General features: G+C 33.6%; 1 protein-coding gene across 6 annotated transcripts in view; it reads left to right on the top strand.

The window, feature by feature from the left end:
* TLL1 (tolloid like 1) overlaps nucleotides 1–19,178 on the top strand; it is a 236,586-nt gene that overhangs the window by 97,738 nt on the left and 119,670 nt on the right. For all 6 annotated transcript variants that reach the window (XM_047717735.1, XM_047717730.1, XM_047717731.1 and 3 more), the window contains 5 exons: nucleotides 115–222; nucleotides 2,339–2,419; nucleotides 3,915–4,067; nucleotides 4,588–4,705; nucleotides 14,310–14,488. In XM_047717735.1, the coding sequence (XP_047573691.1) occupies nucleotides 115–222; nucleotides 2,339–2,419; nucleotides 3,915–4,067; nucleotides 4,588–4,705; nucleotides 14,310–14,488 (639 nt within the window). The remainder of the gene's footprint in view (nucleotides 1–114; nucleotides 223–2,338; nucleotides 2,420–3,914; nucleotides 4,068–4,587; nucleotides 4,706–14,309; nucleotides 14,489–19,178) is intronic.

Raw genomic sequence — 19,178 nt, 5'->3', positions numbered from 1 at the left:
AATACCTGTCTATATGGACAGCATTTCCATATTTTTAGCAAAATTTTCTTAGCTTTGTGTGCTTTGACTTTGCTCTTAAATATTTTACATTTTAATTGAACTTTTCTTTTTTAGCTGTGTTTTGGGGTGATATTGCCTTAGATGATGAAGACTTAAGTATCTTTCAAATTGATAGGACAATTGACCTTACACAGAACCCCTTTGGACTTGGACATACCACAGGTATGGTTGATTATTTGATTGAATTTGTGTTCACTTTGGAGAAAAGATACTCTTGAAATGCTTTAAGTATTCTTTGGGTCACTTTTAATGTCCTGCTGATCAACTTTGATTTCCTAAACATAAACAAACCTATTTGGAAATTTAGATTTTGTTCATAGTTTTAATTTTATTAGTTAATTTCTTTCACAGTTTGTAATGTTTACAAGGTACCCAGCCTGGTTTAAGTGCTTTGTAGATAGTAACTCTTTGGATGTGCATAATAATCCCATGAAGAGAAGCTACTAATATTATTGTGACTTATAAGTGAGGAGATCAAAATCAATTTTTTTTCTTATTTTCTTATTTCAAATTGTATAGCCTTCCCCATAAGTGTTTACTTAGTTTGTATATTTGCAGTTTGTTTTTAGAGTATGTAAGAAATAATCACTTATTTTATCATTTTTTCTATGTTAATGAATTACCTACACAGAGTTTTTTATAATTTCAATTTCTATAAAAATTTTTAAAAATTGCTAAATTTTAAAGGCATTACTGCCTTTAGTGGTCTTGAAACATTGCTTTTTGAAAATTCTATAATTACTCTTAGCCCTATTATTACCTTAATATTAACTCAGACATTTCTTTTTCTCATAATTAACCTTCTTCTAGATCTATTTATATGTGGTTCAGGCTCTATCTAATACGAAGTACAATTGTTACATTATTGTCATTTCAAACATATAAATGCCATTCTTTAAAAATGTTTCTTATAACTATTTAGGAATGAATACATTGAAATATTACCTCATCTTTCTAAGATGTTCAATGAAAAAATTTCAAAAATTTTTCCCAAGTAGCACAACAAAAATGTGACCATGTAAAGCAAATAATCAAGCACGTTATTAGTCAGTGAACAGGCACTCCAACTTGCTTGCCTTATAAGGACGTAATTGATTTTTTGCTCTAGAAGGCTTATATGATAATGGTTTTTGTGATCGTTTTGGTTTTTACTAGCTTTAATCTAGGTAAATAAGTTTTGATATTAATTTCAAAGGGGGAAAATATTTTGGAAAGACAGAGATCAAGGTGTAAGAACAGTTTGTTGTCTTTATGGATTTCTGGCCCTTTTGTTGTCTTCGCCAACAGAGACTCAGGAACCATACTCCCGTGGTATAAATTCATCTGCAGTTGTTCAATACCATTAGTAGTTATATTGGTTGTTAGCTCGGTGACACCTTCTTGTTATTTGTCTATTGAAAATTCGAAAAAGAAAGAAAAACAGGAGATAAAATTGGGAAAGCATTTTATTAAAGGTCTGGAATGAGAATCAGAGGACTTGGATTTTCCTCAAATGCTCTGGTTTCTGACTTATGACAGGAAATCTGCCTTTTCTAGTCTTTTTCCAATTGGTGAAACTGCAAAAGGATGTATTTTCTTATCCTGACCTCCTTTTCTACCTTTTGAGCTATAAAATTCTTTACATCAGTTTTTGTATGCCGTTAACATAGATAACATAGATTAACAGGACATATTTTGCCGCTTAACATCCTTTTGGATTTCTGTAATTATGTGTTATTTTTTAAAAGATTTTCAAAACTTATTTTCAAATTGTATTTGAATATGTAATAAAATATGATATGCTTTTAAAAATATCTCAAAATTGATCACAACTTTGGAGCAAGACTTGCACTATACAATTGCTCTTCTAATGTTTTTATTTCCATTTGCTGATTTGGCTTCTGAAAATATTCAGTTTACATTGGAGAAATAGCTGGGATGTAATCAACAGGGCAGAACAACTTGCTGTCATCCTATATAACATGATGTGATGTCAAGGTCACAGAGAAGAAAAATGTTCCAGATTATCAATAGATGACTCAGTTGTCATGATGTCCGAATAAAGTCACTTAGATTGCTCTATGGAGCACCCCACCCACTTGTTTTTAGTTACCAAAACAGTGTTTGTAGAATGTTTACACTCTTCTAAGATTTATGGGTATTCATGACTCTAATGTTCTAAGACCACATTCAAAAAAAGATGTCTAAAGAGAAATCACTGTAGCCTGTTGGTATGGTTTATTTAGAAGAGATTTAACAGGCAATGAGTTTAACCTTACTATTTTCTTTTATTCTTAAGGTGGATTTGGAGACCATGGTATGTCAAAGAAACGAGGGGCCCTCTACCAACTTATAGACAGGATAAGAAGAATTGGCTCTGGTATAACAATGTTTAAAGTTGCAGACGCTTGACTTGATGTACAGTAAATATTATACTAATAGCAGTTCAGTTTGTCATTAATATGCGAAGGATGAAAAGGGTATATGCTGAGAAGGAGTCCTTTATTCATTTTTGTTAGCTGTTGTTTAATGTAAGTTTTTTAGAACTTAATTTGGGACAGCTGAAATGTTTCCTTAACTTATTTTCTGCTTCTCATTACAAAATGCATTAGGGGGTTATTTTACTGGTGATATTTACTTCTGGTGCAGTGTGTATCACATGAAGGTGTTTTATCGAGCACGGAACTACATCAGTTTTAATCAAATCAAAAAAATGTCATGACTGTTTTGAAATATATTCCATGTAAAGTAAATCGACAAGCCTATTTGTTAGCTTAAAAACTGAATTTAAGATGTTTTGACCCTTCCAGAAGTATACATAGAAAATAGCCTTCTGGTTTCAAAATTAGTTAATACTCACGGTATTGAATTTGTTTTACACTATTTATAGATTACAGAGAGTTTAAAAAAGTTTTCTGTTCAAAGTGTGTCCTAACATTTTTTAAATTGGTGAATTATCACTTAAATAATTGACAGTACACACTTTGAAGGAATTATTTTCCCAAGCGAAGGTGCTTTGTCTCAGGGTATTAAAAGATAGACCTGTTAGGGATGTGGAAACAGTGGGCATGCATTCAATGTTTGTTGTGTCTGAAGTGTATTCCAATAGTGGGATATTTGGATCAATAGTGATAGATGAATAAGAATGGATAATAATGCAAATTTAGGAAAAACAAAAATAGTAACAAAAACATTTTGAAAGGCCACCAAGAAGATTAATGATTACAGACTTGAAAGCTGCTCCAGGAATAGGCCACATTTTATGTTGGCCTGTTCACATTGTGTACTGATCTCTAAATCGTGCTAAATCACCTGGATCTGAATCCAGAGGAAATTAGAACAGAGATATACCAGCATCCCAGGAGGCTGAAACCACATCTGCCTTAACAGTATTTCATTTATCCTCTCTGTAATTTTCATAATTTTAGGCTGTACTATGGAATATCAGTCCTGCTTTAAAAGAATAAAGGATTTAGCAAGAGTTAAGACGAGTTTTGAATTTCTTGTGACTTTTTAAACAATGTCTATTTATCATCTGGTGGTGAATTGGCAGTGAACTCGTAAATTAAAATAAATAAAACTATCTTTTGTGGCCTACCAGTCTGCCTGACATCTATCCACTGTAGGCTATTGTATGGGAATTCATAAAAATTTGCTCATAGAGCATTAAGAAATAGTGCTTTGACATCAAGTACTTCAATATTTTAATACTTTTGCAAGTATGTAATATAAATGAAGTTTTTCTTTAGTGCATTTTGACTTCAGGCATATTTACACAAATATGTAAATAAGACATTTTAACTTAGTCTTTTAAGAGGAAATGATTCCCTGACCAAGGACTTCTGTTTCACAAAATGTTTTAAATGTCACTGCAGGCTTGGAGCAAAACAGCACAGTTAAAGGAAAAGTACCTCTAAAATTCTCAGGGCAAAATGAGAAAAATCGAGTTCCCAGAGCTGCGACATCAAGAACTGAAAGAATATGGCCTGGAGGTGTTATTCCTTATGTTATAGGAGGCAACTTCACTGGTAAAATATTCCCGGAGTGTTTATTTTTATAAGGAAATATTATAGAGATTAAGTGTGTATTGCTCCAGAATATTAATATATAGAATATAGTATTAAATCAAACATGAGAAATACTTCACTCATCTTGGTTGTTGGTTTAGAAAGTCTTTGAAGTTGAAAAATATGTTTAGTCTTGAGTTCTAAGAGTCTAAATTACTGTTCCGGTTTTTAAACTGACTTGCAAATGTGCCCATCAAGTCAGGAAGCTGATTTCTCTTCAACTATCAAGAAGAATGTATGTCTTGTTGATAAAGCCTTGTATACCCATATCTGTAGGGATAGTGAGCTTGAACCTTCTGATTATAAGGCGAGTGTCCATTCTTAAGAGTGGTCACCTGTGGTGCTCTAGGCTAATAATTGTTGGTTGATGAGAGTGATGGCATCTGAACTGCTCAGCCAGACTCAGGATGGAGAAGCCAGCATGTAGCACTACTCCCCAAGGCAGATATTTTATTTTATTAACATCCGGCCATTTTTCCAGGCAGTCAACGAGCCATGTTCAAGCAGGCCATGAGGCACTGGGAAAAGCACACATGCGTGACTTTTATTGAAAGAAGTGATGAAGAGAGTTACATTGTATTCACATATAGACCTTGTGGGTAAGTAGAACCAGGGAATGACTTAAGCAAGTGTAGAAGGGAAAAAAGAAAATCCTGAAGTAGGATTTGTTTCTTAGTATTTGCCTCATTAGCATTTTCCCATGAGACTGTGAATTTTACATAAGAAAATATATTTTAAATAAATATAGTCTTTGATCATAGACCTGTGTACATCTACCCCAAGTGTATTTCTCCATCACATCAAATACTTCTTCTCTTCATGTTGCAACTGTATCAATGGTATTGCCACCGTCCCACTCATCTGAATTAGCGACTGCAATAATATTGTCTGGGAGTCTCTTGTGCTCCCTCTAAAATCTATGCAATAAGATTCCATTGATACTCACTGTATCTTTTGATTTCTAGCTCCGTCCCATGTCAGTGCCTCAGTCCATTTGTGTCTTCGTCATGTCACACCTGACCTATTCCAAATGCTCGACTGTTTTCCCTCATCAATTTACTGCCCCTAGAATTACCTTCAAAGAATACCGGTCAGAGCAAGACACCACCCTTTTTGAGATCCTTCAGTGCTTCCTCGTAGAGTGCTGCTTTCTAGATTGGCTTCTTACAGGATGATAAATACTCCCCGAAACAACTGTTCCATAAGTTGTGAAATGCTCTGTTAAATTTCAGTAGGTATTTCTGCAGCAATGTGCTAATGAACATTATGAATATTCAACCCATCGAAGAGAATATAACAGGGTTTTTTAAACTTATTTAAAAAACGGAACATCCATGCCACTCTTTTAAGAGTGAAGAACATATATCAGTATCCCGGAACACATTTTGGGAAATGTTAGCCTGAGAATAAAATCCAAATTCCTTGCTGTAACATTTAAAGAATGCCATGAACTTACCACAACTTTCATGTGCAGCCTCTTCTGCCACCACATCTCATAATCTAGCCAAGTTACAGTAATAGCAGTTCTCCAAGCAACACTGTATACTTAAAGACTTTCTACTGTGAAAGGTCTCAAACTTCTCTTCCCTCGATCTCCAGTTAGTCGGAACTTACATTTAAATATTTGATGAAATTCACATTGAACTTCTGCTTGTTCGGGAAGAATACTTCATAGGATTTGCTGCCTCCTTGACATGGCATGTCCTCCGGAGGCATGTGGGTTAGCACTTAGCGATGTTGCTGTTGATCGCTGGATTCCAGTGGTGATGGGCCAGTCCCTCCATTGTAGAAGTTCCCATCATTGCAAAATAGTGATTTTCTAATGTTGTTCTTTCCTTTTAGTCCTTTTACATTTATTAGCTGGAATCCTCTGCAAAGAGGAATTTTCTCTAATCAGCTCAAACTATTTGAATACCCTCTAGTATAGTTTTTACATGGAAATAAAAATAAATGCTTCATTCCTTTGGAGGAAAGAATTCTTGCCCCAATCACATATATTTTTTTCTGGGAGAAAATTTATATGTCACTAGGTATTGGGGGAGGATTGTGTCGTCTGGCTTTGTTCTACCACATATTCATAGAACATTTAACCTCACTTAAAAAGTAATAGATTTTAATTTTGACCATATCTGAGTGGCATTAAGAAAAATTATACATGGTTACCTTTCTATATTGTTTTCGATAATGTCATAATTTTTTAGCTTTGACATGTTCGAGTAATGTTTTCTTCTAAATCACTAAATTTTAGCTTGAATTCAAATGGTTACATTTGATATGCCTCCTAGTTCTTGATATCTAATATTTAAAACATCCAAATCTATACTCTCCTTCCTTCCTTTTGGTTATCTAATAGGAATGGATACAGCTCAGCTTACATATTTCTAAATACATAATGTATTCAAATCAATACATCTTTGCTTTATCTTCAATTTTGTAGAGTCAATACAAACAAAACATTGGCATTCATTACTTTATTGATAAATTTGTTTGTAACAAATTTGTATTTATACTCAGTTTCTTTCATTAATTTTATTTTTTTCAAAATTTTTTATTTTACTTGTTTTATGCTACTAGATTATTTTTCCCCATTCACTATCATTTTTTCATGCATTTGCTTGTGCTTTTCTGCTTCCTTGTAATGTCTTTGCTTCCATTGTTATCGTGGAAATGGTTCACATTTCTGAGCCACCCTCAGTGTGACTTTGCTCTACCTTCAGCTATATTATATTAGTATTATATTACACATTTCCACTCTTGGTTCATATGTCTGCCTTCATCTGTGATGATAGGTTGCATATCCCTTCTCTCTTCACAGCACCCAGTGCACTGCTTTATACATAGGTGATCAAGAAAATATTTTTTTAAGATTTTATTTATCTATTTTGACAGAGAGAGAGAGATCACAAGTAGACAGAGAGGCAGGCAGAGAGAGAGGGGGGGGAAGCAGGCTCCCTGCTGAGCAGAGAGCTGGACAGAGGCTGATCCCAGGGATCTGGGATCATGACCTGAGCCAAAGGCAGAGGCCTAACCCACTGAGCCACCCAGGTGCCCTGATCAAGAAAATATTGACAATTTACACATCAGCTGAAGCACATTGTATGTAATTCTAAAAGAAAAGAATGTAAGAATTTAAAGAGGTGTTGAAGAGCATGTACTTTAATGATGACTTTAATGATTTTAGAGAAATGGAAACTGAACTTGTGAATTCCCCTCAAATCCTTAAATCTGTAATTATACTACTGAAATAAAACTTTTGAGTATTTATATAAACATACAATATATAATATTATGTGACTGCTATAGTAATAATGTTGCATTTGGTGATTTGTTTTGTACTCAATTTCCTTATATTGTATTTTCAATGACAGGAAGGATGATACATTTTGTAGGAATTGATCATTGTCTTGCTAGTCATTCTAACCATTTTGTGACTTCTAAATTTCATTTGGAATTACCATTATTGGCCATAGTTTCATGAAACAGTTATTTTATCATTACGGGGATTTTTTTCTATGATAATGCTGCATTTACATCTTGTAAAAATTAATCAGAATTATTAAAGAGTTTGACAGTTGGTGTTGCACAAAACATGAGGGCCACTGCAATAAGATCTATGTCAAGTTAAACACATAACACTCCTATTGGACTTTGGTATTGTGTCCTTTATCTCATAAGAGCTGTTGCATTTAATAATATCTAGTATAAATCTCCACTGAATATGAAGAGCCTGTAAGGTAGTGCCATTGATATTGATGGCAACATTTGCCAGTTCTATTTCTGGTTTGTAAGATGGTAGGCAAACACATCTTACCACTTTATATCACTTTCACTCTTTTTTGGGGGAAGATTTTATTTATTTATTTATAGATGGAGAGAGAGCACAAGCAGGAAGTGGGGCAGAGAGAGAGGAAGAGAGCATCCCAAGCAGACTCCACACAGAGCATAGAGCCTGACGTGGGGCTCTATCTCATGACCCTGGGATCATGACCTAAACAGAAATCCAGAGCTGGGTGCCTAACTGACTGAACCATCTAGACTGTCCCTCACTTTTATCATTTTTTATTTTAGCTTACCCACGAAGGCAACTTGTAGCTATTGTAGTTTTTAAAAAATAAAAGCTAAAATAATGTCCTCCATATTTATAGGAGAATTATTAAATATGGAGCCACTTTTGTACCATTTATAACACTGTATTTCCCACCTTATTCTACTAGAACAGCTTTTATGCAATAAATATTTATTGGGTGCCTAATTCCATATCAAGTCTTTGGTAAATGGGAAAATGGTAAAATTAAAAAAAAAATAAGGTCGAGGTCAGAACTTTTTAGCATATGATATTTTTGATCCATCTTCAGTGGGGCATGTACTTTAACTCTCCATATATTGGCAAAAAGTTTAACTTAACTATAAATATTTTTTCAATGAATATTTATTGTCATCAGTGGCATATATTGTACAAGATAAGTAATCATTATCAGCAAAATATGAGATCACTTTATAAAAACTAGTTTGATTTATTTCTTTGTAACTCAGAAATTTATATAGCTGAATTTGTCTATTGTACAACTTTATATTGCTGAATATCCTCTACTTAATTTATTTTATTTTTTTTTACAGTGGTACATTAGTTTCACTAATGTAATCACTAATAGTGATTAAACAATTCCATACATCATCTGGTTCTCATCACTAGTGCCCTCCTTAATCTGCATCACCTACTTAGCCCAATCCCTACTCTCTTTCCCTCTGGTAACCATCAGTTTGTTCACTATAGTTGAGTCTGTTATGGGTTTCTCTCTCTCTCTTTCTTCTCTTTCCTCATTTGTTTTGTTCCAAAATTCCACATGTGAGTGAAATCATATAGTATTTGTCTTTCTCTGACTGACTTATTTCACTTAGCATAATACTCACTAGCTCCATTCATGTTATTGTAAATAGCAAGATTTCATTCTTTTTTAATGGCTGAATAGTATTCCATTGTGTATACATACCACAACTTGTTTATCCATTGATTAGTCAATGGACACTTGGCTGCTTCCATACCTTGGCTATCATTTTCTAAATAATGCTGCTGTAAACACAGAGAAGCATGTATCCCTTTGAATTAATGATATTGTATTCTTTGGGTAAATAAGTAGTGCAGTTATTGCATTGTAGGGTAGTTCTATTTTTAATTTCTTGAGGAACCTTCATACTGTTTTCCAGAGGGGTCACACCAGTTTGCCTTCCCACCAACAGTGCATGAGGATTACTTTTTCTCCACATCCTCTCCAGTACTTCTTGTTTCTTGTGTTGTTGATTTTAGCTATTCTGATAGGTATGAGGTGATATCTCATTGTAGTTTTGATTTGTACTTTTCTGATGGTGAGTGATGAAATATTTTCATGTGTCTGTTGGCTATCTGAGTGTCTTCTTTGGATAAATGTCTGTTCATGTCTTCTACCCATTTTTTAATTAGTTTTTTTTTTCTTTTTGGTGTTGAGTTTTATAAATTCTTATATATTTTAGAATGTAGCCCTTTATTGGATATGTCATTTGCAAATAGCTTCTCCCATTCAGTAGGTTGCCTTTTAGTTTTGTTGACTGTTTTCCTTCACTCTGCAAAATCTTTTTATTTTGTTGTAGTCCCACTAGTTTATTTTTGCTTTTGTTTCCTTTGCCTCAGGAGACATGTCTAGAAAAATGTTGCTATAGCCAATGTCAAAGAGTTACTGCCCATATTCTCCTCTAGGATTTTTATGGTTTCAGTTCTCACATTTAGGTCTTTAATCCATGAATATGCTCTATCTTCTACTAGATAGTTTCTTGAACAATCTTATAGTTTCTTGAATAATCTTTTTTCCTATCCACTAATTTTTAATGATTCTGCAAAAACAACTAACCAAGCAACTAAACTTAGGGTTAATTAAGTTAATTTAACTATTTTCTAGATTTTGTATTTTAAATTGTATTTAACTTTGGTCAGTTTAGTGCTTAGATTATGGCAACAGCCACTTATTCATCCTTACCTATTGAATTTTCATTTTGTGCCACTTAATATACTAATTTTGGCAACTATACTATTGAGTGTGAGGTGTTTTTCTCTCTAGGAAGTTTACAGTTAGGCAGAGGAGGTGTGCTAGCCAGGATTCTTGCTTGCAAATAACAGAAGCTGGTTAATTTAAGCAGAAAAAAAAATGACTCATTGGATTATTAGATAATTTATAGAAGCACACCAGTGGAAAAAGTGGAGAGCCAGGTGGAGGGAGGTATCTCAGGAAGAGCATGTTTAAACCCTTGTCATAGACATCTTCACCACTGCTTTGGATACTTCTCACTCACCACCAGAGTCTTAGTTCATTCCTGCACTTTTGAGATCTGTTCTTTCAACAAATATTTATTAATTTATTTATTTCAAAAATGATCTTTTTCCAGTTTTATTATAATATAAATGACATGGAACACTGTATTTATTTAAGATGTATACTGTGATGGGTTGATATATGCATATTTTGTGAAATGATTCCCACAATAAATTTAGTTAACCCTCATCACCTCCCATAGTTGCAACACTTTTATTTCTTGTGATAAGAACTTTCAGATCTGCTCTCTTAGCAGCTTTCAAATATATGATACAGTATTAACTTTAGTCACCATACTGTACATTACCTCCTCAACACTTATAACTGGAAGTTTGAACTTTTTGATCCCCTTCTTTGACCCACCCTACCACCTCCCACCCCAAGTGCTTGCAACCACCAATCTGTTCTCTGTATCTGGTGAGTTATACTATGTGCCTGACTATATTTTATGGACTACAGATAGCAGTATACAAAGCATGTAAATTGTCTGCCCACCAATAGCTTACATTCTAGAATGGGGAGTCAGGAAAAAAAAAAGGAAAGTCAATGAAATATAAAATGTATTAATAGGCTATAAGTTCTAGGACAAAGTCCTAGAACTTATATAAATGAGACAGAATATAAATGAGACAATATAAATATCAATTGACAATATAAATATTGACAATATAAATATTAATATAAATGAGACAGAAAGGTATTTGCACAAAAATTTGAAAAAGAATATGAAATGAGCCATATGGCCATGTGGGAGAACAGAGTTCCCAATAGAAGAAGTACTTAGCCAGGAAAAAGGCTTTAAGACAAGAGCATGTCTGTATGCTGAGGGCACAACCAGGACACTGCATGGCCCAGGAGGAGTAATTGCAGGAATGGTAGTAAGAGATGGGACTGGATGGTAAGACATTTGTGTGTGAAGATTGTGTGGGATCTTACAGATATTTGTGAGTACTTCAGATTTTCCTCTGAGTAAAAGAGAAACCTTGTATTGGTCAGCTGACATGGTTTATGTCATTTAATACATGACCCTTCAATCCCAGTGGCCTTGAATAACAAGCACTTATTCCTTGTTTATACTGCCTGTCCATCACTGGTTGGCTGTGTCTCTCTCCAGAGTTGGCACTTTAGAATTCAGTCTGACAGAGGAACCTCTCTTTAGAACATCACAGTTGTGGCAGATGAAACAGAGACAATATTGCCAAACATACTGACTATTAGAGATTCTCTCCAGAGATTACACAAAAGTTTGTGCTCACATGACATTATCTGGAGCAAGTCACATGACCAAACTCAGCCTTAGTGGAGTAAAGAAGCATGATAATCTTCCTGTAAGGGGTAATGAGTATTTTTGAACATTGACACAATTTCCCATATAACCATTGGATAATATTGGGTAGAGAAGAGTCATGATATGACTTCAAATTTTTAAATTACCTTAGTGTTGAGAAAAGACTGATGGGAGGACATCTTTGTGGATGTCATGATGGATTATCTAATAGGCAAAATCCAAAGGTGCTTTGGTCCTCCAGTCTGAGGCAAAAGTAAGGAATAGCAGGTTTAGATTAACTGATTATTTTCTATGTCTTAGGGAGAGGTGTGGTGAAAGTTTTTCTTGAGAGGACTGATCTTATAGTGGTCAAGCTTTAAAAGCAGCACACAAATTACAAATAAAAAAATCAAAAGCTGTATACAATAAAAGGGCATAAACCTGAGCGATATCTGAAACTAAGATAATACCTAGACATGCTTAAACTACATTTTTATAAACCTTACATATTACCCTGTCATAACATACCTAATTATATGTGCATATAGTTAATTATTTACTCATCTGGGCATTCAGAATTATTCTCTCCCTAGAACCATAGGAATCAAAAAACAAAGCACCACATTTTTCTTCTTTCATAGGATCATTATAAAAGTCAGTGGAAAATATATTTTTGTTTTCTGTTATGGAATCCATCTTATTTATTGGAAATTGCTATGGATGAAATTATGCTTTAAAAAAGTGTTTTATTTTTTTTATTATTTTTTATTTTTTTTTTTAAGATTTTATTTATTTATTTGACAGAGAGAGATCACAAGTAGACAGAGAGGCAGGCAGAGAGAGAGAGAGAGAGGGAAGCAGGCTCCCTTGCTGAGCAGAGAGCCCGATGCGGGACTCGATCCCAGGACCCTGAGATCATGACCTGAGCCGAAGGCAGCGGCTTAACCCACTGAGCCACCCAGGCGACCCTAAAAAAGTGTTTTAAATTAAATAAGTTGACAACATTGCTTGACTATCTCCCAGATTTTATTTGCAAAGTTTCTTCTTTGAATGTAACCAGCAAGAATGACTCAGTGTATAATTTAGTTGCTATGTAGTCATCAAATATTTCAGTTTAACTACCGTTGCTCTATGGTAGCAAATTGTTCAGTTTAAATCTCTCAAAAATTTGTAAATTTTATATTTTTCTACAACAAATACTTTACTATTTGTATATATAGTAAATATTTCTGTATAGATTAAAAAATAGTATTAAAAATAGGGACAAAACCAGAATTTCCTGACTTTTTTTTCCCTATTGGTTACTTCTTTTTTTCTATTACTGATTTATTAAGCTTCATTAACTGTTATAATAGATTATAAAAAAGTGTATGGTGTAGGTTAAGATGTTTTAGGCATTTAAAGCCTACAGAAATAATTGGAATGACAACTGTTTGTATTTGCAAACCATTAAAAGGACTATCAAATATACTTACTCTGGAAACTGAAAATTTGTGAAATTTCCTTTTAATATTTGGGCGATTAATTTTTGGCAATTTCCTCAGTGTTTGGTGTCTTGTGCATCACAATTCCCAACTATTCAAGACCAATTATTTACTGCCCTCTATTGCTGTCTCAAGTGGTGATCTTCTATATAACCTACTTTAATGTAAACCTTAATTATTAAAGTTTTAGATATAATCTTATTTATATTTACAAATCTCATAATTCTACCAGTTATTGATTTTTCTCCACCAGTTAGCTATTAACCTTAGAAAATTTACCTTTTGAAACTAGTTTTCCTCCATTAATTCATTCTTTTAAAAGTTTTCTTCTTCAAAATAAATTCTACCATGAATAGGAAAAAAACTCCTTTTTTGATGAGCCATCTTCTTTTCTTTTGTTCTTTTTTCTTTTTCTTTTCTTTCTCTTACTCTCTCATTTTTTTTTTCCTTGAGAGAGAGAGTGTGTGTGGGGGTGAGGAGTAGAGGGAGAGGGTGAGAGAGAGAATCTTAAGCAGATTCTGCACTAAACTTGGAGCCTGTCATGGGGCTCAATCTCACAACTCTGAGATCCTGATCTGAACCAAAGCCAAGAGTCAGGCACTTACCTGACTGAGCCACCCAGACACCCCTAATTCTATTTTTCTTAAAGAGGGAAAATAAACTTTGTTTTTATTTTCAAAACCAAAATAATGGATTATTGCCAGATAACCATAGTGACACAGTAGTTACCTAAATAATGTAGATGGATTGTGAGACTAAAAAAAAGCTGTATTATAAATGATTGTAGTTTGGTAAATCTTGAGTTTAACTGTATGTTTAAAGTGCATTAATCACCATCATAGATCATTTATTTTCTGAACACTCCTAATAATGATCTAAGGTTTATCTTCTAATGTATGAATTAGTGGAAAAGCACTTCCAATGATTATGTGGAAACTTTTGTTGTCCTATACATTTACCAGGACTAGAAATTAGCTGGGTTTTTTGAAGAAAGACTGCTCTGCTTCTGAATGTGTTGGCCTTTGTTGTTCATCATAATTATTGAAAGCTTCACTGTAGTGTAATTAATCCATCATTGCCATCACCATCTCTGTTTTCTCCTTTATCACAGATGCTGCTCCTATGTAGGTCGGCGGGGAAATGGACCTCAGGCAATCTCTATTGGCAAGAACTGTGATAAATTTGGAATTGTTGTTCATGAATTGGGCCATGTGATAGGCTTTTGGCATGAACACACACGACCAGATCGAGATAACCATGTCACTATCATAAGAGAAAACATCCAGCCAGGTGAGAAGCTTCAGAATATGTTGGGTTTAAGGTTGATGGAATATCTTTTAGTTGTGTTTATACTATTTATGATTTAATTTTTTTCTTAAAAAGTGTGAATTGGCTTTTTTTGATATGGTAGAATCAGCATTTTGCTGAATAAAAAAGTTTACTCATGATGGTGTTACATTAAAATTTTTTTTCCTTTAGACTAGATTATTTTGTATGCATTTTTGTTTGTTTTCCCTTAAGTTTAGCTGTTTTATTTCTAAACCTCTGTGCTTTCCAAGAATAGGCATAGTCTATTGAACAACAAATTAATATTATTTAATTTTTAAAGCATTTTTAATACTTAACTCTATAATCTAGAAAGGATCCCGGGTTTGGCATGAAACATGCTGCTACCATAGAAATCTATATTATAGACATTCCTGGAGAAAATTTCAAGTAATGAGTCATTTCCAGGGTAGTCTAAGTAGTTTCTTTGAAAATTCTCTTTAAACTACCCTAAAGATAAATTCTTAAGAATATTTTCTGTAGTTGATATATTGTATAACTAAAATTTAATTTTCTCTGATAGTTGACATGTGATAATAGCTTTATTTTAAAGCTTTTTATTTAACTTTCATAAATTAATAAAGATCATTACACTTCAGTTACCAAAAGAAAAATTACGTTTTTTGGAATTGCCTTATAAAGTCATATGGATTTCAAATATCAGGAATGTAAAAATGCATTCTTATTTCCTTATTCATGGTAAGTTTTAAGTTACAAACATTGAATTCCTTAGAATTTCTTTTAGTTAAAAGTATTGATTGATTTATTTGCTCAATTCATATTTGGTACTAATTATTGAAACATTATTAGATGTTGAAAATGCTGTCATGAAAAATACAAAGCTTACTGTGGGGTATGTGCATATATATATTAATGATTGCTAGTGGATGAGAGAAGCAATAATAGTCATATGGTGCGAATACCACAAAGTCCAAGTAACGTGACGAAATGCCTTGGCAAGTCAAGGGAGATGTCACAAATGAACTGAAATTTAAATGTAAAGTATAAGTGTTCAAAGTGCTCAGAAGAGATATAAAATTTCTAAGCTGAAAAAGACATGATGATGATAGCTATGATTATAGAAAATTGAATTTTTTAATTTGCTCATTATGGTTGCATGGTAAGTTGCAAGTGGGAAATAGTTGGTAATTACCAAAGGAGGTTGGATCATAGAGGATCTTCTATATGCAGCTAGGAAACTTAGCTTTTATCTTTTAGCTATTGAAGAGTAATTGAGGATTGAAAGCAGAACAAGTTCAGATTCAAAAAAAGAAAAAAATAATTCTGTCAGCTTTGGGATCATTAACTGAGAGTGGAGAAGTGGAGGTAGGAAGATGAACTTAAGGAAAACTATAGGAAGATTAAATAAGTAACTTATAAAAGATGACTAAGTCCTCAGTCAAGGAAGTGCAGTTCAAGAATAAGAGGGAATAACCTTTCAAAAATACTTTAAGAGGAACACTAACATATGAGGGAAAATCTTCAAGGTTTTGAAGCACAAACAGCAAAGCAGCAGTTTGAAAAGCACCTGGTCCATATGTGAACAGACCCAATTACTAATCTTAAAGTGATCACTAGAGAGGCAGAAATATGTTGGGACTCTTTCCAGGAACAGAAGCACTGGCAGTTGCATTTTTGCAATCTCATTCTACCTTGCTAATGCTAATGCTGGTGGGTGTTATTTTGGCAATCTCCCTCCAACCTGCTAGTGAAAGTAGGTATATTACACCTAACCATGCCCCAACTATACCATAGCCCAATGGGAGAGCACCCTGGATCACACCAAAAACATGGCCTATTCAGCCAGGCAAGAAAACTGCCCTTCCAAGGCACAGATTTACCACAAGTAGGCAAGTGCCTCATCCCTCATGTTCCATAGCCATACCACTGCCAGGGAAGCATCTCCTTTCCTTCTATGCCACAGCCATGGCTCTGCCACAGCTGTCAGGTGCATGGGGATACCTCTGGAGCACTTGACTCTAGTAGTCAGGGAGTTTATGCTCCTGGGCCTCACACATAATCTTCTACACAAAGCCAATTCTTAAGACTGGGAGAGGCAGCTGTTCTGAAAATCAGGCAAAATGAGACAAAGACATATATTTCAAATGAAAGACAAGACAAAACATCAGAAAATGACTTTAATAAAACAGAGATAAGTAATCTACCTGATAAAGAGTTCAAAGTAATGTTCCTAAAGATGCCCACTGACCTAGGGAGAATAATGGATGAATGCAATAAGAACTTAAACAAAGAGAGAGAAAATATAAGAAAGTACCAAATAGAAGTTATCGAGCTTAAGAATACAATAACTAATGCAAAATACACTAGAGGGGTTCAGTAGCAGACTAGATAAAGCAGAAAAATAGTTCAGTTTACTGGAAGACAAAGCAATGGAAGTCACCCATACAAAGCTGCAAGAAGAAAAAAAAAACAAAAAGGTGAGCTACCTTAAGGGACTTATGGGACAACATTAAGCAGAATAATATCTGCACATAGGGGTCCTAGATAGAGAAAAGAGAGAGCAAGGGACAGAAAACTTATTTGAAGAAATCATGGATGAAAACTTCTCTAATTTGGGAATGGAAACAGACATCCAGATCCAGGAAGGTCATAGAGTTCCAAACAAGATGAACCAAAAGAGATCTACACCAAGACACATCATAATTAAACTTTGAAAGTTAAATATGAAGAGATAATCTTAAAAGTAGCAAGAGAAACAAGCTTGTTACATACATGGGAAATCCCTAAGGCTATCAGCAGATTTTTCAGAAGAAACTTTGCAGACCAGAGAAGGGTGGCATGACCTATTCAAAGTACTGAAAGGGAAAACAACAACAACAAACTTCTGACCAAGAATACTTTATCCAACAAGATTATCATTCAGAATTAAAGGAAAGATAAAAAGTTTTCCAGAAAAACAAAAGCTAAAAGCTTTCATCACAATGAAACTGGCCTCACAAGAAACTGTAAAAGGTCTTCTTTAAATAGAAAAAACATAATGGTAATTAAGGACAATAAAACATATGAAAGTAAAACTGTCACTTTAAAAGGAAAATATAGAGTAAAGGTAGTGGATTAATAACTGATAAAGGTAGTATGAAGGTCAAAAGAAAAGGGTAAATTAACTAAAACTAAAATAATCAGTTAAAAGATACATAAAATAAAAGATTGAAAATGGCATATCAAAAACAAAACAGGGAGAAGAGTAAAAATATAACTTTGGAATTTATTCAAATTTAAGTTGATGTCAACTTCAAATAGACTATTAAATACATAGGAATATTATATGTGAACCTCACAGTAACCACAAAGCAAAAACTTATGGTAAATACCCAAAAGAAATTGAGAAAGGAATGTAAATATAACACTGAGGAAATATATCAAACCACAAGGATAGAGAAAAAGGGAAGAAAGGGACAGAGAAGAATTATAAAAACAACCAGAAAATGGTCAACAAAATGACAATAAGTACATACTTATCAATAATTACTTTACATGTAAATGAACTAAATTCTGCAATCAAAAGATATAAAGCCACATGATTTATTCAGTAGTTTTTATGTTCCCAAATGACAACTGATGTCTATTCATAAGACTACAAAAGTTACCATTAGAATTGTCTGTGCTTATAAAATACCGACTTTTTTTAAACTGTTATATATACTCATTAACACCAGTCTGCAACGAGTTACATAGAATCATAGGCACTTCAAAGGCTTAAAAAGACGTGTACAACTTAAATGCATTTTTAAGAACAAAAACTGATTTCTCCTTAAACCCCTACTCGTAGGGGTTAAAAAATATGTTAAAAAAGAGTTTAAAAATATGCATCTATATGCTGCCTGTAAGAGATTCACTTAAGAACTAAACACACAGACTGAAAGTGAAGGAATGAAAAGAAAATATTCTGTGCCAGCGCAAATAAAAAGAAAGCTGGTTTGCTACACTCATAGACAAAATATGCCTTAAAACAAAGACTAATATAAAAGACAAAAAGGACACTGCATAATGTTAAAAGGGTCAATAGAGCAAGAAGATATAACACTTATGAATGTATATGCCACCAATGTAGGAGCACCCAAATACATAAATATTAATATATCTAAAGGGAGAAATTAAATACAATTGTAGTAGGGGATTTTAATGCCCCACATACATCAATGGATTGATCATCCAGACACAGAATCAGTAAGAAAGCATTCACTTTAAATGACACATTTGTTCAGAAAGACTTAGTAGATATTAAGAGCATTCCATTCTAAAGCAGCAGAATACACATTCTTCTCAATGGTACATGAAACATTCTCCAGGATAGATCACATGTTAGGTTGCAAAACTAGTCTCAGTAAATTCAAGAAGATTGAAATCATATCAAGCGTCTTTTCTGACCACAATGGCATGAAACTAGAAATCAATTATAAGAAGAAAACTGAAAAAAAAATGCAAAAATGTGGAGATTAAACAACATGTTACTCAACAACCACTGAGTCATTGGAGAATTCAGAAAAGAAATTAGAAAAAAATATCTAGAGACAATGAAAAATAGAAATATGATATACCAAAATCTAGGGGATGCATCAAAAGCAAATATAATAGGTTCATTTCATAGCGACACAGGCTTATCTCAAGAAACAAATAAACAAATGAAAACCTC

Source organism: Lutra lutra, chromosome 2 (assembly GCF_902655055.1).
Source record: "Lutra lutra chromosome 2, mLutLut1.2, whole genome shotgun sequence".
NCBI lineage: Eukaryota > Metazoa > Chordata > Mammalia > Carnivora > Mustelidae > Lutra > Lutra lutra.
This window is presented reverse-complemented; position numbering and strand designations above follow the sequence as displayed.